Genomic DNA, 25,427 nt, shown 5'->3' on the forward strand with positions numbered 1-25,427 from the left:
GTGTGTAATACTTTGTTTTAATTGCTGCATTTACAAGCATGTATAAATGGTTGTTCTTTATACAGTCTTGACGATGTGTATTTGACCGGTTGTGATTGGTCAGTTATTACACAGCAGTATGCCCTGGCTGAAGATTGTCGAGATTATCAAGCATTTCGACTGCAACGATGAGGAATTGCAATAGTCCTCATTTGGCACAAAAAAAACATATACCGATCTCGGTCAAAGGCAAACAACAGCTGGGCTGGGCTGGGCTCGGGAAGCCACGGCAAGGTATGGTGCCATCAACTGCATTGGCTGTGATGACCTCTAACCTTGACAGTTTGACACAATGGGCAATAAGAAACGAGTCACTTTTATTTACAATTCGCTTGAGCACAGACTCGCCCAACACATCAAACCCAGTGCGTCTGTCACTGACATTCAAGAGTAAAACATGAACATATGAAACAGGTCTTAAGAAAATATTCTGTACGACTCCCTTGGGTGCCAAACACATTTTGTGCTGGGCTACCACAAGCTGGGAGCTGCAGTGGTTTCACCCCCCCACCCAGCAAGTCGATTGGCAGGCTGCATGGGGTAAAGTGCGACTCCTCCCAATTCTTCAACGACATCTTGGCCAGTGTGGAGAAGAGGTCAAGTGTTCTCCAGGGGGCCACTCGAGAGCTCCCTCTAGTGGAGGCCCTTCTGCTGGCAGTGTCGAAATCAAAACGTTACAGGGCTGCACAGCTACATTACCACAACATCACGTGTGCTATTTATCTTTGAAGGATTGACTAAATAAGAAATAAGCCAAGCCGGATCCACTTTTCTTTATTATGCAATGCATGGCTATGTTTACATCACGTTCTGAATAAACAAGCTAGTGTAAAAAGAAAGTACATATTTACTTTAAAAGATTTGTTTTGAACCTCCATTATTCAGAACAGAAATATGAAAAAAATACTAGCTGCAGTTAGCTGTCAGTCCTGATTTGAGTGAAATGTTATTAACGTTTCAAATAATTCTCAGGGGGGAAATGTTAGCCATGCTCATGCTTTAGCAAAAATTTCATATGCAGCAAGGCTCTAAGTCATTCATAGAATCCTGGAGAATATGGCAAAGGTGTGACTGCAACGGAGCACAAAAGCAAATAATTTAGTATTGTAATATATACGCATAAAAGCCAGTGGGGCCCAGTCTGTATCGCTCATGAAGCCAAAACAGGCTAAAACGCACAACACTGCACTGCCGCTTAACCAATATTTTGGCGTAAATTAGACGTGCAGCCTAATGTGTAAAAGTCTATTGCTATTCTCAAGCCTGGCCAATGGTGGCTGAGCTCCAAGTGAAGGGAGGAATTTTGCCAAGATACCAAATAGGAAAACTATATCATTCAAAATTATCTTGGCCACAAATGCAGCTGTCTGTCATGACCTTAAATGTTGAACCAGAATCAAGAAAAGTACCAGAACGCCACTGTTGCCAAGAATGTGGCTCTGCAACCAATTAGAGAATTCACATTTAAGCAGCTGAGCTATTCTTTCACACACACATAGGCAGTTGATTACAAGCGATCCAACACAATTTAGAAATTCTCTTCATAAAAAAATGGCACGAACTGTAAAATGAAAGTAACAGCATGGTCATTCCCCCATTTCCTAATGTCAGCCACACTGGAGTCACACAACCACCATGCGACAGGAAGCGCCAAAAAGGCACGGCTCAGCAACGACGCGTGGTACACCATGGAATGGGTGCTCCATATGGCAGCACACCATCCTGGTGCCTCGGACCAGGGCCTGACAAGATACATTTCCATTATGCATTCGGTTGCCACGGTGTTGTGGATCGATGTTTTTGAAAGTGTAATTAAGAGCATCCCGTTGCATGTGTAGCATTTTCCTTATAGGTGAAAAGGTAACACTTCAACTGCCTGTATATTCACATATCAAGGCATAGGATCTGTCAACACAGTTATTCTTAAAAGATTTTTCGGAACGAGTTGAATTTTCTTCGACCTATCGAAAGCATGGTATAACAGTTTCGGCATCGTCCCTTAATGTGACCGCGTACAATTTAACTATTCTGTAAATTCATTTATCAAGGCACAAGAAATGTAAATAAGGATATTAAGAGATTCTTAGGAACATGTTGCATTTTCATGGGGTTAACCAAGCATTTTTTGAACATCAACCTGAGTAGGACGACTGATATTTCCAGGGACCACTTTAGCGGTGCCTTTGGCAATGCACTAAAAAAGGGGTCCACTATGATGTCTCACCCCCTTCCAGCGTGCATCAGCACTCATTGGTTTAGTTCAGAGGAACCAGCAGCCAAAGGACTGCTGGCTCAGATGAAGGAAAGCTTGTACATTCAATGTATTAAAGTACACAAATGCGCAGCAGACTGCAGGGAGGAGAGGAGGAGAGCAAGAGGGCAGAGGAAACAAATGGCCGCTGTGCGTGGAGCAGAAAAACACAAGTGCAAGAGCAGACAAGTGCTGCTCTATTCAGCCGGATGAAACATCATCAGTGCTAAACTGGTCACATTCACAGCTTTCAGGTTTTCGTGTTTGTCTGAGAGTCATGCAGCTTAATGGGTGGCCTTGTTGTGCGCTGGGTGGCACACTGTTGGCTAGCGTTCTGCCTACGCCGATCCAGCGCCTCTTGCCTCTTGCGCTCAATCTCTTCAGGGCCGCATCGCTTTGGGCCTCCTAAAATTCGCGCACAGAAAGTGTATGCATTAGGGGTATGGTTAACACAGATTCTTGTTAACCAAGCCTGGCACAGAAACCACAGTAACATCACCAGCAGTGTAATTAATGATTGTTATACTGTGCAGATTAGTGTAATTGACACTATCTGTACACTCCAGTGTATTCCAGAAGCTATGCTTATGTGTAACGCAGTGTACTGTGTGTAAATTGAGTACTCAAGTTGGCCAGTTATATAAATCTGAAGTAAAAATTTCCCTTGGATTAAACCTATTCAGATAAGGAGTTTGAAGACATAGGATTTTAGCTGTTTAACAAAATGACCTGTCTACCCTATGGATACACGACCCAACTAATCAAGACAATACAATACTCTTTGGTTCTTTCGGTAAAGTCACGTAGAAAGAAAATAAATTAAATTAATTAATTAAGTAATTCCTGCAGTCACGAAAGCTTCAAATCAAGACGATACAATGTTCTATAGTATTCCTTATGACAGGGTACCCTACAGTAAACCACATGGTATGCTATGCTTGTGTGATTTTCATACATTCCACACCGTAATGCTTTGTGCTTAGCAGAATTCAAACTTATGCTTGTGGATATCCCCACTGCACTTAAGACATTGCTTCAGTGCGGACCAGAGGCCCTTACATACCTGTGAAGGTCACTGTCGTGTCCGTGTAGTGTCTCCGCAAGACAGGCTTCGAATTCGTTGACAGGATGTCAAATGCTGAGCGGCTGCGGTTCAGGGGGCCACCCGGAGCAGCTGGGGGCACGCTAGTGGCCCCACCGCTCCTCCCCTGGAATTCGCCGATCCTCGGTGGCCCTGGACACGCAGCTGCTGCCTCGGGCACGGTGAGTCTGCGAGCGGGCGGCACCACTGAAGCCCTCGGTTTCGACACAAATGTCTGGGCGCCAGCTGGCAGGACGCTCGATAACGGCACGAGCACGCTCGCCTTTTCGCTCCCTCCTGCCGCCCGAGCCTGCAGCGGCATATTTATGGACTGGATGTGGCTGGGCAAGACGGTGTTCAGATGCACCGTGTGTGGAATGGTCAGTGCAGAGCCGGATTCACCCACGGCGCTCCGTGTTCCCATGCCACCCTGGGCCAATAGCGAAAGGCTGCTGGAGTTGTCACTCACCCTCTCAACAGCCGAGTTGTTGTTCGTTCGGACGAACTTGAAGCTGTGCTGCTTCGTGGGACATGTGCCTGACGATACCTCAAAGCAGACCGCCCCAGCTGTTGCTGCAACACCGCAGGAGGCACCAGAGCCACTCGGCTTCGCATCCGCCCTGCCAGGCGGGCAGTCTGCAGTCAAACTTTCCGAAAGTGTGCACTCGTTCACGGGGTCAATGTCTGATTGCTTATCCCAGATGCCGTCAACGGGCTCCCGGATCCTGCTCAGGAGCTCGTCCACATTACCGAGGTCATCCCATTCATCCTCACTGATGACAGTACTTGCAGCATTGGGTTTAACTGGGTTGGGATGGGAGATTGGGTTAAGATTGGAGTTGGAATTGGAGGTAGCATTGAGGTTAAGGTGGACATTAAGGTTCAATTTGGAACTGTGTGCAGGATAAAAATTATGGGTAGGGTTAACATTACAGTTGAAACTAGGTTGAGGTTTGGTGGAAAATGTATAATTAGGCATAGAGTTAACACTCTGGTTAGCTTCAAGGGTCTGATTCGGGCCAACAACTCGGCAAGCAATTCCGCGCTTCTCTTGGCGTGAGCTTGTTGCCTTGAAAAACTCACGGTTAATCTGAACCACAGCAGGGCCCAGAGAGTCTGCGCACTCGAGCTTAGTAGATATTTTCATTGCTGCATCCCTCTGACCAACCACTGCATGCAAACTTTTTACTGCGGCCTGCATTGGTTTGTTTGGCCGAAATCCACTGGCACACGGACCTTTACCAGACTGGTCTGCACTCCCTCGCTCTATGCCTGTCGCAATGCTTGAGGACGCGCTCTGAAGTGGGATGCTGGGAAGTAAATTCTGTTTTTCTAGGGAGACCTTATTAAAACCGTTCGGAAAATATGTGGAATGAGCAGATGGCATTGCACTCTGCTTAATAGGGGCATTCATTAAGCTAGATGTAGCTTCAACAGAATCAGGTTTCAATCGAGCAGGCCCTTTTGTTGCCCCCTGGTTGTCCTGCATTTCATCCACGACTAAGGTTCTTGTGGCAGTGGCATCCACACGTTCGGAGTTCGTCACGAGGTCAGACAATTGAGAGGAAACAGCGATGAAGGAACTGTCGTGCACCCAGTCATCATCCTCCCAGTCATCAAACACGTTCTCCATGGGTAGATTCGACCCTGGAATCACACGGGCCGCCGTGACACCATCCCGTGCTGCGCCCTCGGCAAACGCCAACACTGTGTCTCCTGTTTTCGCGTTTGTGGGCCTGGCACTCCCAACTTTCTTATTCCGCTGTGCGCAGTCAGTAGCACCGCTGGTTTCATAGCACAAAGGTCTTGCCCTCGCCATAGCAGGCGGAGCGTCGATGACGCAAGAAGACAGGTCCCCAGCCAATAATACCTGCGCCGCCTCAGATGTGCAGCGCAGACCTTGAACACTGTGACATGCCGTTTTCTTGGCCAGGCTCGGAGCAGCGGACGCCGTCGCGAGCTTATCTTGGGAACCTGTGCCCACCGCACCCCCTCCACAGAGGGGATGCGACGGGTGCATCGTGTCCTCGTCGAACAGGGCGTGCAAGTCTGCCTCGTACTGCCACCCTGAGCCATTGGCTTTGGGCGTGCTCTGCAATGGTGGACAGAAAGTGAGCTGTGATGGCCGGGGGCAGTCGCCGCTGTTGGCGGACGCGTGTTCGGACGCGGGCTCCGGCGACGGTTCCAGCTCGTGAGGCAGCGAGACGATCACCAAGGAGCTGGATACGGGAGTGCCGAGGATTCGCGTGGGAGTGCTGTGATCTTCGCGGCCGTTTTCCGAGCGTCTGGCAACGCCCGCGCGTTCCCTCAGGATCTCTGCGTGAGTTAGACACGTCGCCGAGTGGAGAGAGCCCTGCGGCGGCAGGTCTGCTCCAAATGCGGTCGTCACTCTTGCGCAGGTGGTGGCATTGCCATGCTGAGGCGGGGACCGGACGCGCTCCGAGCACACGGTCGACGGGGCGTTGTTGCCGTCCCGGGACGCACGATCTATGTCCTTTGCCATGCTCACCAGCTCCTCAGGGCGCAGCTCCCGACACTCGACCCTCCGTCTTTTATTCCTGCTTAATAAAAAAAAAACAAGAGCAAGTATCTCCATTTAGCTGTGTAGACTCTTATAGCACAGTCACTATTCGTGAGCCTTTAATATGGCTGGTAAACATTTGAGGGGGAATATAGCCAGAACCACAACTAGCTGTCATTATTCCTCTGACTACAAGAAGTGCTCATTTAAAATTGAGTTAACTTAGCGGACGGCCATACCTGATGTTGGCTATTAATTTAACTATGATTACCGAGATTACAATACAGTACAGAATGTAATACAGATAATAATATGCCACATTGTGCCCTTAACTTTCTCAATATACAATGAAGCACAGACACAACCATTCAAAAACAAATATTCAAATATTCGCATGGCAATGACTGGCAGAGCATGCAAATAAATTGTTAGACCATGTGAACAACACCTGGCACTGGGTATTTTGACAGAGGTGACTTGAAAGAGGTTTATATCAGCTCCAGCCACCAATTTTCACTTGAGCGTACAGTAAAAAATTAAATAAGAGCGGACATAATTGCAGTTCAGTGGAAAAATATCCTCAACACCCCCCGCCCCCACACTCAGCTAACTTAGCTTTCTTATCTACTTCCGCCCCCTGCATCACAAAGCTTCAAGTTTCAATTCTAGATTTGAAGCTTTCGTGACTGCAACGGTAAAATAAAATAAAATATTTATATTTTTATTTTATTTTACTTTTTAATGCTTTCGTGACTGCAACGGTAAAATAAAATAAAAAAATTTATTTTTATTTTATTTTACTTTTTAATGTTTTTACCTACGTGACTTCAGTTTCAACTCCAGGTTAACTCCCAGCCCACACCCCGTCCCCACACTCACCATGCCGCCTCCCCCCCGCAACAATATAATTCCTTGTCACAGCCATCTCTTAGACACATTTAAGCGGTTGTGCTTTTGCTACATTGTCCCCACCTGAAGACGGACGCTTGTGTTGCGCCCGAAACGTCGTGCTTTAATTTAGTTGTTTTAATTTATTTTATTTTTTATCTACGTGACTTTACCGAAAAAATCAAAGAGTATGGATCTTTGCAGTCACGAAAACTTCAAATCTAGAATTCTCAACACTGCTGCCCACGGTGAATCAGAATATTTATTTATCCTGGATAAATCTGATGAACTATGAAGCTAATTTTCACAGATGCCCAGCAACCGTGTGCACATACAAAAGCTCACACATGAACTCAAAAGAAAAAGTCTCCGTGTTGAAATCTAGAGCCGTGGCCTGGCCAGTGTTACCCCTGGGTGCTGTGTTCATGGTTGATGGGCTCTGGTGAGAAGGAACTAGATGATGGAGAAATGCCTTCCCCGTCCATCCAAAAGGTCACCAAGGAACCCATACTGTTGGGCATGGGCTCTTCCTGCACACAACACACACAATCACAAAATCAGCACCACATTAACCACTTTCCCGATTCTGTTCCGATCATGTACGTTTACTTCATTGGAATATAATCGATTCCGAACGGAATAGGAAGGAAAGGGCATGCGGGAGGGCGTGTGGAACAGTTTGGCGCCATCTGTCATTGAGTGCGGTCGTGTTTCTACAGTTCTCTGTGGTGAGTACAGTACAATGTCTATAAGAATAACGGCACCAAGCCTCCCTACATACAATTAACGCTTTTTTCTTCTTGTTTCTTTCGGTAAAGTCACGTAGAAGGGAAGTAATAAAATAATAAAAATAAAACATAATAAAACAATTCTCACGACGTTTCGGCTACAACGCAAGCAGCCGTCTTCAGGTGAAGAATGAGACACTACCAAACTAGGAGCTTATATATAAGCTGCATTGGGGGTTGAAGAGCGCCTTAACAAAAAGAATGTGCATGTGAAGAGGAATTTAGCATATTCATGGAAAATGCGTAGGCGTTGGGCGGGGGGGTGTCAAAGTCATATTATGCCCATGCATTATGCAGGATCAGCAGCAACCAAGGGGGGTGCAGGGATTAGCAGTAACAAAGGAAAGGAATGTTAATGATATGTAGCTGCAGTTACTCAACAACCACGTAGAAAACTAAAGTATAAACTACATAAAAAACTAAAGTATAAACTGCATCGCACCATCAGTATACTTACTATACTCTATAATAAGCTGAGTTACTAACAGCAAGTAATACATTACAATTCTACCTCGTAAAAATTCTATAATATGCTTCCATCTAAACCTTATTCTCTTATATCACACGAGCATATACCGTACTATATACTGTCATAGATAAACCCAACATTAAATTATATACTGTATTGCTGTAAACCAACCTATATCTTATACATTTAATATAACACTATGTATTATTCTACACACCCTAATGTGTATCGAAATGGTTTATTACGTCCTTCCAATGATTGCTGAGCCAGAATCCATCTTCTCGGTTAAAATTGTCTCTGTGTTTGTATATGTGGATCGCCTCATGAACGAATCTCTCATGATAGCCAGATGGCTTGCAGAGAACCTCTGTCTTGGAGAAGTCGATATCATGTGAGCCCACTGAGTTGTAACAGTGATCTGCCACGACTGAGGTGTTTGTCCTACCGTGTTTCAGGTCAGCTTTATGTTCACGGATGCGGTCCGAGACATGTCGTTTGGTTTCCCCAATGTAACTGCTACCACAGAGGCAACTTAGTTTGTAGACGCCAGGGTACTGTATGTCTGGAACCACATCTTTTACAGACGGTACCAGATCACGGATTTTATGTACTGTGTTGAATCGGACCTGGATCTTGTGTTTAATCAGGATTTTGGAGATCTTTTTTGTGACCCCAGCAATGTAGGGTAAGGTGATGGTCTTGAAAGGCTCCTCAACAGGATCCTTCTTGATGGTTGGAGTGATGGCTTTGCGGATTGTATAGTCGGAGTAACCATTTGCCTTAAGAGCTTGGCGTACGTGTTTGAGTTCACTGGAAATGTGTTCATGGTCGGAGATGCATTGGGCTCTATGATATAGAGTCTTGATGAGGGAATTCTTCTGGGATGGATGGTGGTGGGAATCCGGTTTTAGATAAGCATCCGTGTGGGTGGCTTTCCTGTAGACAGAGTGGCTCATTGAACCATCAGGTCTCCTTTTGATTAGGACATCCAAAAAGGGTAGCTTGCCATCATTTTCGACTTCCATGGTGAATCTGATGGCTGGGTGTATGGAATTGATGTGGTCGAGAAATTGGTCTAGAGCAGGCCGGCCATGTGGCCAGATGACAAAAGTGTCGTCTACGTACGTCTTCCATAAGGTCGGGCGTAGAGTGGCAGTCTGGATAGCGTCCGTCTCAAATTTCTCCATGAAGATGTTGGCTACAACCGGAGATAGGGGGGAGCCCATTGGGGTGCCCTCAATTTGCTTGTAGAAGGTTCCATTCCAGGTGAAGTATGTATTGGTTAAGCAGTGTTTCACCAGGGGGGGTACCCCAGCATTCAGTCCTTGATGAACCAAGTCTTCAATGATTGCGATGGTGTCAGGCACAGGTACCTTGGTGAACAAGGAAACCACATCAAAACTGACAAGCAGGTCGTCTGGGGACAGGGCAATCCCCTTGATTGTCGATACCAGGTCAGTAGAGTTTAGTACTGCAGAGGTGGTTTTTCCAGTGAAAGGCCGTAGGATTTCGGACAAAAAACGAGCCAGTTTGTAAGTGGGGGAGTTGATAGTAGAGACAATGGGACGAAGAGGTGTATCTTCTTTATGTATCTTTGGCAAGCCGTACAATCTTGGTGGTCTGGCTGCAGAAGGTTTCAACGAGAACTGTTTGGTCTGATCAATTAATGCGGTTGAAGCAGAAATGATGTTGTTGGTTTTGGAGACGAGGCTGTTGGTGGGGTCTCTTTTTATTTTTGTATAGCTGCCATCGTTTAATAGTTCTTGAATTTTGTTGTTGTATTCTATTTTGTCCATGATGACAGTGGCATTGCCTTTGTCGGCTGAGAGGATGACAATGTCATCCCTCTTTTTTAATTGAGCTAATTCAAAACGCTCCTCTTTGCTGATGTTGCTAGCTGGCATCTTAGCGTTTTTGAGGGTTACAGAGATTTCAGATCTTGCTACGTCTGCAGCGATGTGACTCAAGCCCTTGAGAGCTACATCTACTCGAGCAATTATATCATTAACTGGTATGTGTCTAGGTGTGACTGCAAAGTTTAGTCCTTTAGCTAAAACGGATTTTAAACCTTCAGAAATAGGACTGTTACTGCGATTAATTACGACTTTGTTAATATCTAGCTTTTCAATGTGTGGGTCCGGTTTCTTGTTTGAGAGGCGATTGAATTTGGAAATCAAGTTGTCCTTACATTTAGTCGACATAGCGGCAGCTGAAGAGGCAGTCATTTTTTCCACATGTTCCCAATCCGATGTGGACATTGTTACACTCAAAGATAAGTGTGATTTGTAGAGTGTCTTGTCTAACTGATCTAGTTCGGTGCGCGTAAGTCTGATTTTCTCTGAGATAAGAGCTAAGCTAGTTCTAGACAGAATTCGTTTCGCATTAGAAGAAGTTACAGCAGCAGATGTTAGTGTAAATGCGTTTGGTATTACCTTAGAGTCGCGGCATCTCTTCAGAAAGGTGAGAGACTCGATTAGCTGAGCCTTCTTATCCCGGAGCTTGTTGAAGGATCTCAAAGTTATGTGGAAACCCTCCCCGTAGAGGCGGTTAAATTTCGATTTAAAGCTTTCGTGACTGCAGGGATTCATCTTCTTGTTTCTTTCGGTAAAGTCACGTAGAAGGGAAGTAATAAAATAATAAAAATAAAACATAATAAAACAATTCTCACGACGTTTCGGCTACAACGCAAGCAGCCGTCTTCAGGTGAAGAATGAGACACTACCAAACTAGGAGCTTATATATAAGCTGCATTGGGGGTTGAAGAGCGCCTTAACAAAAAGAATGTGCATGTGAAGAGGAATTTAGCATATTCATGGAAAATGCGTAGGCGTTGGGCGGGGGGGTGTCAAAGTCATATTATGCCCATGCATTATGCAGGATCAGCAGCAACCAAGGGGGGTGCAGGGATTAGCAGTAACAAAGGAAAGGAATGTTAATGATATGTAGCTGCAGTTACTCAACAACCACGTAGAAAACTAAAGTATAAACTACATAAAAAACTAAAGTATAAACTGCATCGCACCATCAGTATACTTACTATACTCTATAATAAGCTGAGTTACTAACAGCAAGTAATACATTACAATTCTACCTCGTAAAAATTCTATAATATGCTTCCATCTAAACCTTATTCTCTTATATCACACGAGCATATACCGTACTATATACTGTCATAGATAAACCCAACATTAAATTATATACTGTATTGCTGTAAACCAACCTATATCTTATACATTTAATATAACACTATGTATTATTCTACACACCCTAATGTGTATCGAAATGGTTTATTACGTCCTTCCAATGATTGCTGAGCCAGAATCCATCTTCTCGGTTAAAATTGTCTCTGTGTTTGTATATGTGGATCGCCTCATGAACGAATCTCTCATGATAGCCAGATGGCTTGCAGAGAACCTCTGTCTTGGAGAAGTCGATATCATGTGAGCCCACTGAGTTGTAACAGTGATCTGCCACGGCTGAGGTGTTTGTCCTACCGTGTTTCAGGTCAGCTTTATGTTCACGGATGCGGTCCGAGACATGTCGTTTGGTTTCCCCAATGTAACTGCTACCACAGAGGCAACTTAGTTTGTAGACGCCAGGGTACTGTATGTCTGGAACCACATCTTTTACAGACGGTACCAGATCACGGATTTTATGTACTGTGTTGAATCGGACCTGGATCTTGTGTTTAATCAGGATTTTGGAGATCTTTTTTGTGACCCCAGCAATGTAGGGTAAGGTGATGGTCTTGAAAGGCTCCTCAACAGGATCCTTCTTGATGGTTGGAGTGATGGCTTTGCGGATTGTATAGTCGGAGTAACCATTTGCCTTAAGAGCTTGGCGTACGTGTTTGAGTTCACTGGAAATGTGTTCATGGTCGGAGATGCATTGGGCTCTATGATATAGAGTCTTGATGAGGGAATTCTTCTGGGATGGATGGTGGTGGGAATCCGGTTTTAGATAAGCATCCGTGTGGGTGGCTTTCCTGTAGACAGAGTGGCTCATTGAACCATCAGGTCTCCTTTTGATTAGGACATCCAAAAAGGGTAGCTTGCCATCATTTTCGACTTCCATGGTGAATCTGATGGCTGGGTGTATGGAATTGATGTGGTCGAGAAATTGGTCTAGAGCAGGCCGGCCATGTGGCCAGATGACAAAAGTGTCGTCTACGTACCTCTTCCATAAGGTCGGGCGTAGAGTGGCAGTCTGGATAGCGTCCGTCTCAAATTTCTCCATGAAGATGTTGGCTACAACCGGAGATAGGGGGGAGCCCATTGGGGTGCCCTCAATTTGCTTGTAGAAGGTTCCATTCCAGGTGAAGTATGTATTGGTTAAGCAGTGTTTCACCAGGGGGGGTACCCCAGCATTCAGTCCTTGATGAACCAAGTCTTCAATGATTGCGATGGTGTCAGGCACAGGTACCTTGGTGAACAAGGAAACCACATCAAAACTGACAAGCAGGTCGTCTGGGGACAGGGCAATCCCCTTGATTGTCGATACCAGGTCAGTAGAGTTTAGTACTGCAGAGGTGGTTTTTCCAGTGAAAGGCCGTAGGATTTCGGACAAAAAACGAGCCAGTTTGTAAGTGGGGGAGTTGATAGTAGAGACAATGGGACGAAGAGGTGTATCTTCTTTATGTATCTTTGGCAAGCCGTACAATCTTGGTGGTCTGGCTGCAGAAGGTTTCAACGAGAACTGTTTGGTCTGATCAATTAATGCGGTTGAAGCAGAAATGATGTTGTTGGTTTTGGAGACGAGGCTGTTGGTGGGGTCTCTTTTTATTTTTGTATAGCTGCCATCGTTTAATAGTTCTTGAATTTTGTTGTTGTATTCTATTTTGTCCATGATGACAGTGGCATTGCCTTTGTCGGCTGAGAGGATGACAATGTCATCCCTCTTTTTTAATTGAGCTAATTCAAAACGCTCCTCTTTGCTGATGTTGCTAGCTGGCATCTTAGCGTTTTTGAGGGTTACAGAGATTTCAGATCTTGCTACGTCTGCAGCGATGTGACTCAAGCCCTTGAGAGCTACATCTACTCGAGCAATTATATCATTAACTGGTATGTGTCTAGGTGTGACTGCAAAGTTTAGTCCTTTAGCTAAAACGGATTTCAAACCTTCAGAAATAGGACTGTTACTGCGATTAATTACGACTTTGTTAATATCTAGCTTTTCAATGTGTGGGTCCGGTTTCTTGTTTGAGAGGCGATTGAATTTGGAAATCAAGTTGTCCTTACATTTAGTCGACATAGCGGCAGCTGAAGAGGCAGTCATTTTTTCCACATGTTCCCAATCCGATGTGGACATTGTTACACTCAAAGATAAGTGTGATTTGTAGAGTGTCTTGTCTAACTGATCTAGTTCGGTGCGCGTAAGTCTGATTTTCTCTGAGATAAGAGCTAAGCTAGTTCTAGACAGAATTCGTTTCGCATTAGAAGAAGTTACAGCAGCAGATGTTAATGTAAATGCGTTTGGTATTACCTTAGAGTCGCGGCATCTCTTCAGAAAGGTGAGAGACTCGATTAGCTGAGCCTTCTTATCCCGGAGCTTGTTGAAGGATCTCAAAGTTATGTGGAAACCCTCCCCGTAGAGGCGGTTAAATTTCGATTTAAAGCTTTCGTGACTGCAGGGATTCATCTTCTTGTTTCTTTCGGTAAAGTCACGTAGAAGGGAAGTAATAAAATAATAAAAATAAAACATAATAAAACAATTCTCACGACGTTTCGGCTACAACGCAAGCAGCCGTCTTCAGGTGAAGAATGAGACACTACCAAACTAGGAGCTTATATATAAGCTGCATTGGGGGTTGAAGAGCGCCTTAACAAAAAGAATGTGCATGTGAAGAGGAATTTAGCATATTCATGGAAAATGCGTAGGCGTTGGGCGGGGGGGTGTCAAAGTCATATTATGCCCATGCATTATGCAGGATCAGCAGCAACCAAGGGGGGTGCAGGGATTAGCAGTAACAAAGGAAAGGAATGTTAATGATATGTAGCTGCAGTTACTCAACAACCACGTAGAAAACTAAAGTATAAACTACATAAAAAACTAAAGTATAAACTGCATCGCACCATCAGTATACTTACTATACTCTATAATAAGCTGAGTTACTAACAGCAAGTAATACATTACAATTCTACCTCGTAAAAATTCTATAATATGCTTCCATCTAAACCTTATTCTCTTATATCACACGAGCATATACCGTACTATATACTGTCATAGATAAACCCAACATTAAATTATATACTGTATTGCTGTAAACCAACCTATATCTTATACATTTAATATAACACTATGTATTATTCTACACACCCTAATGTGTATCGAAATGGTTTATTACGTCCTTCCAATGATTGCTGAGCCAGAATCCATCTTCTCGGTTAAAATTGTCTCTGTGTTTGTATATGTGGATCGCCTCATGAACGAATCTCTCATGATAGCCAGATGGCTTGCAGAGAACCTCTGTCTTGGAGAAGTCGATATCATGTGAGCCCACTGAGTTGTAACAGTGATCTGCCACGGCTGAGGTGTTTGTCCTACCGTGTTTCAGGTCAGCTTTATGTTCACGGATGCGGTCCGAGACATGTCGTTTGGTTTCCCCAATGTAACTGCTACCACAGAGGAAACTTAGTTTGTAGACGCCAGGGTACTGTATGTCTGGAACCACATCTTTTACAGACGGTACCAGATCACGGATTTTATGTACTGTGTTGAATCGGACCTGGATCTTGTGTTTAATCAGGAACTATTAAACGATGGCAGCTATACAAAAATAAAAAGAGACCCCACCAACAGCCTCGTCTCCAAAACCAACAACATCATTTCTGCTTCAACCGCATTAATTGATCAGACCAAACAGTTCTCGTTGAAACCTTCTGCAGCCAGACCACCAAGATTGTACGGCTTGCCAAAGATACATAAAGAAGATACACCTCTTCGTCCCATTGTCTCTACTATCAACTCCCCCACTTACAAACTGGCTCGTTTTTTGTCCGAAATCCTACGGCCTTTCACTGGAAAAACCACCTCTGCAGTACTAAACTCTACTGACCTGGTATCGACAATCAAGGGGATTGCCCTGTCCCCAGACGACCTGCTTGTCAGTTTTGATGTGGTTTCCTTGTTCACCAAGGTACCTGTGCCTGACACCATCGCAATCATTGAAGACTTGGTTCATCAAGGACTGAATGCTGGGGTACCCCCCCTGGTGAAACACTGCTTAACCAATACATACTTCACCTGGAATGGAACCTTCTACAAGCAAATTGAGGGCACCCCAATGGGCTCCCCCCTATCTCCGGTTGTAGCCAACATCTTCATGGAGAAATTTGAGACGGACGCTATCCAGACTGCCACTCTACGCCCGACCTTATGGAAGAGGTACGTAGACGACACTTTTGTCATCTGGCCACATGGCCGGCCTGCTCTAGACCAATTTCTCGACCACATCAATTCCATACACCCAGCCATCAGATTCACCATGGAAGTCGAAAATGATGGCAAGCTACCCTTTTTGGATGTCCTAATCAAAAGGAGACCTGATGGTTCAATGAGCCACTCTGTCTACAGGAAAGCCACCCACACGGATGCTTATCTAAAACCGGATTCCCACCACCATCCATCCCAGAAGAATTCCCTCATCAAGACTCTATATCATAGAGCCCAATGCATCTCCGACCATGAACACATTTCCAGTGAACTCAAACACGTACGCCAAGCTCTTAAGGCAAATGGTTACTCCGACTATACAATCCGCAAAGCCATCACTCCAACCATCAAGAAGGATCCTGTTGAGGAGCCTTTCAAGACCATCACCTTACCCTACATTGCTGGGGTCACAAAAAAGATCTCCAAAATCCTGATTAAACACAAGATCCAGGTCCGATTCAACACAGTACATAAAATCCGTGATCTGGTACCGTCTGTAAAAGATGTGGTTCCAGACATACAGTACCCTGGCGTCTACAAACTAAGTTGCCTCTGTGGTAGCAGTTACATTGGGGAAACCAAACGACATGTCTCGGACCGCATCCGTGAACATAAAGCTGACCTGAAACACGGTAGGACAAACACCTCAGTCGTGGCAGATCACTGTTACAACTCAGTGGGCTCACATGATATCGACTTCTCCAAGACAGAGGTTCTCTGCAAGCCATCTGGCTATCATGAGAGATTCGTTCATGAGGCGATCCACATATACAAACACAGAGACAATTTTAACCGAGAAGATGGATTCTGGCTCAGCAATCATTGGAAGGACGTAATAAACCATTTCGATACACATTAGGGTGTGTAGAATAATACATAGTGTTATATAAAATGTATAAGATATAGGTTGGTTTACAGCAATACAGTATATAATTTAATGTTGGGTTTATCTATGACAGTATATAGTACGGTATATGCTCGTGTGATATAAGAGAATAAGGTTTAGATGGAAGCATATTATAGAATTTTTACGAGGTAGAATTGTAATGTATTACTTGCTGTTAGTAACTCAGCTTATTATAGAGTATAGTAAGTATACTGATGGTGCGATGCAGTTTATACTTTAGTTTTTTATGTAGTTTATACTTTAGTTTTCTACGTGGTTGTTGAGTAACTGCAGCTACATATCATTAACATTCCTTTCCTTTGTTACTGCTAATCCCTGCACCCCCCTTGGTTGCTGCTGATCCTGCATAATGCATGGGCATAATATGACTTTGACACCCCCCCGCCCAACGCCTACGCATTTTCCATGAATATGCTAAATTCCTCTTCACATGCACATTCTTTTTGTTAAGGCGCTCTTCAACCCCCAATGCAGCTTATATATAAGCTCCTAGTTTGGTAGTGTCTCATTCTTCACCTGAAGACGGCTGCTTGCGTTGTAGCCGAAACGTCGTGAGAATTGTTTTATTATGTTTTATTTTTATTATTTTATTACTTCCCTTCTACGTGACTTTACCGAAAGAAACAAGAAGATGAATCCCTGCAGTCACGAAAGCTTTAAATCGAAATTTAACCGCCTCTACGGGGAGGGTTTCCACATAACTTTGAGATCCTTCAACAAGCTCCGGGATAAGAAGGCTCAGCTAATCGAGTCTCTCACCTTTCTGAAGAGATGCCGCGACTCTAAGGTAATACCAAACGCATTTACACTAACATCTGCTGCTGTAACTTCTTCTAATGCGAAACGAATTCTGTCTAGAACTAGCTTAGCTCTTATCTCAGAGAAAATCAGACTTACGCGCACCGAACTAGATCAGTTAGACAAGACACTCTACAAATCACACTTATCTTTGAGTGTAACAATGTCCACATCGGATTGGGAACATGTGGAAAAAATGACTGCCTCTTCAGCTGCCGCTATGTCGACTAAATGTAAGGACAACTTGATTTCCAAATTCAATCGCCTCTCAAACAAGAAACCGGACCCACACATTGAAAAGCTAGATATTAACAAAGTCGTAATTAATCGCAGTAACAGTCCTATTTCTGAAGGTTTGAAATCCGTTTTAGCTAAAGGACTAAACTTTGCAGTCACACCTAGACACATACCAGTTAATGATATAATTGCTCGAGTAGATGTAGCTCTCAAGGGCTTGAGTCACATCGCTGCAGACGTAGCAAGATCTGAAATCTCTGTAACCCTCAAAAACGCTAAGATGCCAGCTAGCAACATCAGCAAAGAGGAGCGTTTTGAATTAGCTCAATTAAAAAAGAGGGATGACATTGTCATCCTCTCAGCCGACAAAGGCAATGCCACTGTCATCATGGACAAAATAGAATACAACAACAAAATTCAAGAACTATTAAACGATGGCAGCTATACAAAAATAAAAAGAGACCCCACCAACAGCCTCGTCTCCAAAACCAACAACATCATTTCTGCTTCAACCGCATTAATTGATCAGACCAAACAGTTCTCGTTGAAACCTTCTGCAGCCAGACCACCAAGATTGTACGGCTTGCCAAAGATACATAAAGAAGATACACCTCTTCGTCCCATTGTCTCTACTATCAACTCCCCCACTTACAAACTGGCTCGTTTTTTGTCCGAAATCCTACGGCCTTTCACTGGAAAAACCACCTCTGCAGTACTAAACTCTACTGACCTGGTATCGACAATCAAGGGGATTGCCCTGTCCCCAGACGACCTGCTTGTCAGTTTTGATGTGGTTTCCTTGTTCACCAAGGTACCTGTGCCTGACACCATCGCAATCATTGAAGACTTGGTTCATCAAGGACTGAATGCTGGGGTACCCCCCCTGGTGAAACACTGCTTAACCAATACATACTTCACCTGGAATGGAACCTTCTACAAGCAAATTGAGGGCACCCCAATGGGCTCCCCCCTATCTCCGGTTGTAGCCAACATCTTCATGGAGAAATTTGAGACGGACGCTATCCAGACTGCCACTCTACGCCCGACCTTATGGAAGAGGTACGTAGACGACACTTTTGTCATCTGGCCACATGGCCGGCCTGCTCTAGACCAATTTCTCGACCACATCAATTCCATACACCCAGCCATCAGATTCACCATGGAAGTCGAAAATGATGGCAAGCTACCCTTTTTGGATGTCCTAATCAAAAGGAGACCTGATGGTTCAATGAGCCACTCTGTCTACAGGAAAGCCACCCACACGGATGCTTATCTAAAACCGGATTCCCACCACCATCCATCCCAGAAGAATTCCCTCATCAAGACTCTATATCATAGAGCCCAATGCATCTCCGACCATGAACACATTTCCAGTGAACTCAAACACGTACGCCAAGCTCTTAAGGCAAATGGTTACTCCGACTATACAATCCGCAAAGCCATCACTCCAACCATCAAGAAGGATCCTGTTGAGGAGCCTTTCAAGACCATCACCTTACCCTACATTGCTGGGGTCACAAAAAAGATCTCCAAAATCCTGATTAAACACAAGATCCAGGTCCGATTCAACACAGTACATAAAATCCGTGATCTGGTACCGTCTGTAAAAGATGTGGTTCCAGACATACAGTACCCTGGCGTCTACAAACTAAGTTGCCTCTGTGGTAGCAGTTACATTGGGGAAACCAAACGACATGTCTCGGACCGCATCCGTGAACATAAAGCTGACCTGAAACACGGTAGGACAAACACCTCAGCCGTGGCAGATCACTGTTACAACTCAGTGGGCTCACATGATATCGACTTCTCCAAGACAGAGGTTCTCTGCAAGCCATCTGGCTATCATGAGAGATTCGTTCATGAGGCGATCCACATATACAAACACAGAGACAATTTTAACCGAGAAGATGGATTCTGGCTCAGCAATCATTGGAAGGACGTAATAAACCATTTCGATACACATTAGGGTGTGTAGAATAATACATAGTGTTATATTAAATGTATAAGATATAGGTTGGTTTACAGCAATACAGTATATAATTTAATGTTGGGTTTATCTATGACAGTATATAGTACGGTATATGCTCGTGTGATATAAGAGAATAAGGTTTAGATGGAAGCATATTATAGAATTTTTACGAGGTAGAATTGTAATGTATTACTTGCTGTTAGTAACTCAGCTTATTATAGAGTATAGTAAGTATACTGATGGTGCGATGCAGTTTATACTTTAGTTTTTTATGTAGTTTATACTTTAGTTTTCTACGTGGTTGTTGAGTAACTGCAGCTACATATCATTAACATTCCTTTCCTTTGTTACTGCTAATCCCTGCACCCCCCTTGGTTGCTGCTGATCCTGCATAATGCATGGGCATAATATGACTTTGACACCCCCCCGCCCAACGCCTACGCATTTTCCATGAATATGCTAAATTCCTCTTCACATGCACATTCTTTTTGTTAAGGCGCTCTTCAACCCCCAATGCAGCTTATATATAAGCTCCTAGTTTGGTAGTGTCTCATTCTTCACCTGAAGACGGCTGCTTGCGTTGTAGCCGAAACGTCGTGAGAATTGTTTTATTATGTTTTATTTTTATTATTTTATTACTTCCCTTCTACGTGACTTTACCGAAAGAAACAAGAAGATGAATCCCTGCAGTCACGAAAGCTTTAAATCGACAATTAACGCTAACCGCTTGCGCGTTCAGAGATTCAGCGGTGAATGGGACCCACCTTGCACCTTGCAGACGTCTTGGATTGTGAAAGGGTTAATTCACCTACTCGCAACAAGCCACATTTCTGGAGAATTAGATTGTGGGTTATCAAATGTTCTAGGACACCCTTTAATTCATAGAATTGCCATTGGAGTGACGCATTATACAGGAATCCCCCATTATACGTAAGGGATGCGTTCCTGGGAAATACTACTTAACTCTAAATTACTTAAAGCGAACTCTAATTTCTCACAGATATAATGTTAAAATAATGATTTGCGTTCCTAGCCGATATTCCTGGACGAAACAATGCGTGACTAAATATCATTAACTGTACAAAAAGCATACGATTATAAATTAACATACATACATTTTAACTCAAAATAAATACAAATAATTAAATTACACTTACCAGAGATGGTTGAAGAGATGAAGGGGTAGGATCAAATGCTTTTCATCTGACGATGAAGCTGGAACCACTGGAATGTTCACTAGTGGGGAATCTGCCTCTCTTCTCGACTATTTTCCGGACTTTATGTAGCGGGGTGAGAGCCCTCCACGTGCTACACACGCATTTTTTTCAAATATGCAAAGCATTCTACTTGTAAGGAAATGTTCCCTCATTCACCAGCAACGTATATGCGAAACAACGCATAATGATGCAATTTGTAGCGGGGGGATTCCTGTACCTTTATCTGTATGCCTGTGTGCATGCAAAGGCATTACATAAAAAAAGATTTTCAAACACTGTTCGATGTCCTATTTTGATAAGGGGTGCATGAGTGTGAAATGATGAGGTCTGCATGTCCCGCAACACAAGAGTGGCACACTGCAACAAACCTGTGGAGCACCTCATGCGAATGTGCACCTACCACAGGCTTGAGCTTCTTGATGATGTCAGCCACGTTTGTTTTCGTTAGCCAGGCTCCCCGCCGCTCGGCTGCGGCACACACAGAACGTGGAAGCATGAGACAAAGAGTCCAACCATAACACAAATCGTACCAATTTAATTGTACTGCATGATGGAATCAACCTCACGAGTTTATTATTTATTTTTCCAGATGGCTTTAAAGCAAATAGATGGGAAAATAATCTCATCTAAAAGAGTGTTTAAACTAAATGGCACTTTTTCCTGGCACCATCAAGCCCATTTGAAATTACACAAAGCATCAAGCAAACACCTAGCATTTCGCTCTTACTTTAACACATATCCAGCTAGTTTACGTAATATTCTGAGTAACGATCACAGTAATTCAGCAATGAATGGAAGCCAAATTTGAAAGGTTTACGTGAATCATAATATTGATCAGAGAGAGCTGTAATAGTCCTGCATCTTGTGAATTAAGTGAACAGGCTGGTATGTAAAGATACAGGAGTTGAGTCAGGCCACAGAAAGGGAGGACAGTTCAAGCAAGGCTGCGCAAACTATATCGCGCCTGGGTTCATCAGCAACAGAGTGCAAAGAGGCCGTCCATAAATGACGTGACGCGATTTTGGACGATTTTTGACCCCCCCCCCCACCCATCGTCACACGGCGTCAAAGTCAGACCCCCCCCCTCAAATATGACGTCACAAAGTTCTGCCCCCCCCCCCCAAAAAAAAATATAAAACATGCTTCAAATCGCTTTAAACTATTGTCATTGTAGTGCGTATTTAGTGTGGCGCTGCACTCTGATGTTGTAGGAGAAAACATTTATTCAAAAGTCTATTTAATTAAGTAGAACGTATTGTCTATATTTATTTATTAAAGTTGCGCATTTTGATGTGACGTTACATTTCTCAACCCCCCCCCATCGCCACTCATCGCCACAAATGTCTGACCCCCCCCCCCCCCCAGGTGCGTGATGTCATTTATGGACGGCCCCAAAGGATTGGTAGGTGCAGGGGGACATTGTGCAGACCGCGAGGTAAGAGGTAGTTAAGAGATGTTTTAATAAAGTGATAGCTCAGGACAAGGGTGCAGATGTTTTCTAGCCAGCTCGATGATTGAGTCTAGGACGCACACACTTGAGCGAGAGTATTTAATGAGAGTGGAGGTTTTTTTGTAAGAATGAGGACATATGGTTTATCAGCTATTTCAATGTGCAACAAACAAACGTAATATGTAATGCTTAGAAATTGATTTAATGCTAATATATCGATTTAACAATACATTGTCAATAATTGAGGATATGTTAAATACATTTCTGAAATACATATTAAAAATCAAACGTAAAAGAAACAGCAACAAATATGCCATGTGCCGTACAGTCGTGTTCCTTGATGCGTTCTCGTCACCTGTGGGTCCCTGCGAGGGCGAGAGAGGGTTCCAGGAGATGTCGTGTTCAGACTCGCCGCACGCAGAGGTGTGAGCGGCCAGCCCGGACTCGAGAACGGCGCTGCCGTGTGCGTCGCAGCTCATTATGTTCGCTGCGAAAAGTAACATTACAGGATCTGAACACATTGACGAGGAAGCATGCACATACACTCGCTTGAATTCTCACACTCAACCATTCCAGCCAGATTGGAGTGCGGTCATGACGACAACCATTAAAATGCAAAACGTCGTCGAGTCCAGGGGTCGGTAAACTTCGGCTCATTAAGGACCACTTCTCGTCCGTATTCGATATCGGACACGAATTCTATTGTTTAGTCAAGGGTCACAATACGCGCGTTACATCATATTGTGTAGAAATCAACTTTCTATTTATTAAAATGTGATACAAATACGCCGTTACATCTCGGCTAACTTTGGAAAATATATCAAACAAAACTGTACAAATACTGTACCTCTGATTGTTTGTACGAAATCATTGCAACATACATACGCAAATGAAAATAGAAAAAAACATTACAAGTATGAGACATTCCTTTAATCCAGTAGAGGCTTTAAAAATAAGTTGTATAAAAACGTTTTAACACGCTTTCATTTAAATTTCACGCACTAGTAAATGGCAGAACTCCACGACTCCAGGAAGTGGCCCCGAGGCTCGCCACGACGTCAGGGGCCGTGGGCAATCACAGCCAACGCGAGTTGAGCGTGGACAATTAGAGCCGAGCCGAAACATAACATACATAAATGTTTATCAATATATATTTTTTTAATGATAGAATATAGTATTGTCATCAGTATGACATCAGTATGCCAAGTTTGCAGTCGATACCACATTGGGAAGTGGGTGAAAACAGAGTTACAAGATTTGAGGCTAACACACAACGACGACAGACAGACAGTGAGTGAGTGAGTGAGTCCACGTGCGTGACGCTCACGCCGCGCGCCGCTTTCAAACAGAAGCAACGCGCGACCACGAACGTCGTTCGCGTCGTTCGTAGCCAGCCGGACGAATTGGAGGCGCACACACAAGGCAGCTTTGGTGGGAAACGTCTAGATTTGTGGAGCCCAGCTCTGTACTCTGCCTGTCCTCTCTCTCCCTTTCACGCCGTTCCCTCATCACCATCATCAACCACAGCCCTCTCACCTTCACCAACCCACTAACAATAACAGCCTCTTAATTTAACCTGATTTACTCCAACGTTTCATCTCACAAAGTAATAACAGACTCGAACGCACGCTATTTCATGATAACCGACAAGTGCATTCACGATAAGAGTGTATTATGACAAGGCACACCTTTGTTACAGAAATTGGCGTCCAGGCGTTTTAATGGGACGTTGTATTTTGTAGCTACGCGTCTTTCACGCCATTTAAAACCGCTTTAACATCCAACCACCTGTTATAAACGTACACCCACGTTATTCTACTGTAGAGCAACGCACGCGTATCCCAGCGTTTGGTTACATGTCACCGATCCTGAGCTCTTCCCCGGCCTCACCCCTCGCCATCCTCCCGAGCCGCTGCCGACTCAGCCTGGCGCCCTGCTGGCGCCTCTGCGGGGTCTGCGCCCCGTCCACCTCCCCCCCTCCTCCTCCTCCCGCCGCCGCCGCCGCCTCCGCCTCCTCCTCTCCGTCGTCCCGTGCTCGCGTGCCTCTGCAGGTCTCCTCGCCGGCTGTCGGTGGCTGCCGTCGGGTCCGCATGCTGCGCCCTGCCGGCCCTGGGGAGGGCAGCGGGAGGAGGAGGAGGTACCTGGGGGGGCTACGAGGAGGGGGGCTACGAGGGGGGGGGGCTACGAGGAGGGGGGCTACGAGGAGGGGGGCTACGAGGAGGGGGGCTACGAGGAGGGGGGCTACGAGGAGGGGGGCTACGAGGAGGGGGGCCCGGTGGTGGTGGTGGCGGAGTGGAGCAGACCCCGCGTCCTCATCGCCGAGGGGCAACCCGCAACCCGCTCAAGTGTCGTGATCCTGGCGTGGCCGTGGTGCACAGGCGGCAATAAAAGAATGTCAACACGCTGGTCGGCAACACTGTGCCACGAAATGTAAAAACGAAAACATAATTGGCGACGTTTCGGGCAATGGCCCTTCGCCAGAGCAGGCAACTTTATCAAACGCGCCGCCTTTCCCAGAGGCTGCGCGCTGATTGGTTGAGCGCCGAGTCGCGCGGGACCAATCAGTCACGAGCTCGTACCGCGAGTAACTTTATCGACCATTGGTCGGATCGCCGCGTCACGTGGGATAATCGTCACGATCGCCGCCTGCCTATTGGCTGACCGCGTCGGGCGGGGCGGAGAAACCGCCTGCGCGTTGCCGCCATTGGCTGGTCGTGGTCACGTGGCGGGCAACCCCCGAACCCCGTGGACCTCTCCCCGCTGCAACTTTATTGACAACGGGGCGGGGGGGGGGCAAAGCCCCCTCGCCTGGTGGAGCCAATGGGCAAGCCTCTCTGCTGTCACGTGACCCGAGGCGAGTTGAAACTTTATTGCGGCGGAGTAGCGTGCGCCACAAGCGCGCACACGGAGACAGCGCGCGGCGGGCGCCTCGGGGGGGCGGGTAGTGGGGAAGGGAGCGCTTCACTGGGGAAGGGAGAGCTTCACTGGGGAAGGGAGCTCTCACTGGGGAAGGGAGAGCTTGACTGGGGAAGGGAGCGCTTCACTGGGGAAGGGAGAGCTTGACTGGGGAAGGGAGAGCTTCACTGGGGAAGGGAGAGCTTGACTGGGGAAGGGAGAGCTTGACTGGGAAAGGGAGAGCTTCACTGGGGAAGGGAGAGCTTGACTGGGAAAGGGAGAGCTTCACTGGGGAAGGGAGAGCTTGACTGGGGAAGGGAGAGCTTGACTGGGAAAGGGAGAGCTTGACTGGGGAAGGGAGAGCTTCACTGGGGAAGGGAGAGCTTCACTGGGGAAGGGAGAGCTTCACTGGGGAAGGGAGAGCTTGACTGGGAAAGGGAGAGCTTGACTGGGGAAGGGAGAGCTTCACTGGGGAAGGGAGAGCTT

At 45.3% G+C, this 25,427-nt stretch overlaps 1 protein-coding gene across 2 annotated transcripts; it reads right to left on the reverse strand.

Moving 5' to 3' along the window:
- Nucleotides 1-797: 797 nt before the first annotated feature.
- Nucleotides 798-24,976, reverse strand: LOC133346945 (uncharacterized). Of its 2 annotated transcripts, none has more exons than XM_061558769.1 (6): nt 23,937-24,976; nt 22,402-22,533; nt 20,997-21,064; nt 7,189-7,310; nt 3,354-5,929; nt 798-2,695 (listed from the first exon to the last, which is right to left on the reverse strand). In XM_061558769.1, the coding sequence occupies exons 1-6, from the start codon at nt 24,136-24,138 to the stop codon at nt 2,541-2,543; spliced, it is 3,255 nt and encodes a 1,084-aa protein (XP_061414753.1). In that variant the 5' UTR covers nt 24,139-24,976; the 3' UTR covers nt 798-2,540. The 2 variants fall into 2 exon arrangements, with proteins under 2 accessions (XP_061414753.1, XP_061414752.1); XM_061558768.1 differs by having other exon boundaries at nt 3,354-5,932.
- Between the last annotated feature and the right edge of the window lie 451 nt (nt 24,977-25,427).

This window comes from Lethenteron reissneri, chromosome 25, assembly GCF_015708825.2.
Source record: "Lethenteron reissneri isolate LAM-NWPU_2019-01 chromosome 25, ASM1570882v1, whole genome shotgun sequence".
Taxonomy (NCBI): domain Eukaryota; kingdom Metazoa; phylum Chordata; class Hyperoartia; order Petromyzontiformes; family Petromyzontidae; genus Lethenteron; species Lethenteron reissneri.

Excerpts from the sequence above, each read along its gene's own strand:
- LOC133346945 (XM_061558768.1), bottom strand. The coding sequence starts at position 24,138 with ATGCGGACCCGACGGCAGCCACCGACAGCCGGCGAGGAGACCTGCAGA. Across the intron at positions 22,534-23,936 it reads GCTCGGGAGGATGGCGAGGG|CGAACATAATGAGCTGCGAC; the intron begins GTGAGGCCGGGG and ends TACTTTTCGCAG. Across the intron at positions 21,065-22,401 it reads GCCCTCGCAGGGACCCACAG|CCGAGCGGCGGGGAGCCTGG; the intron begins GTGACGAGAACG and ends TGTGTGCCGCAG.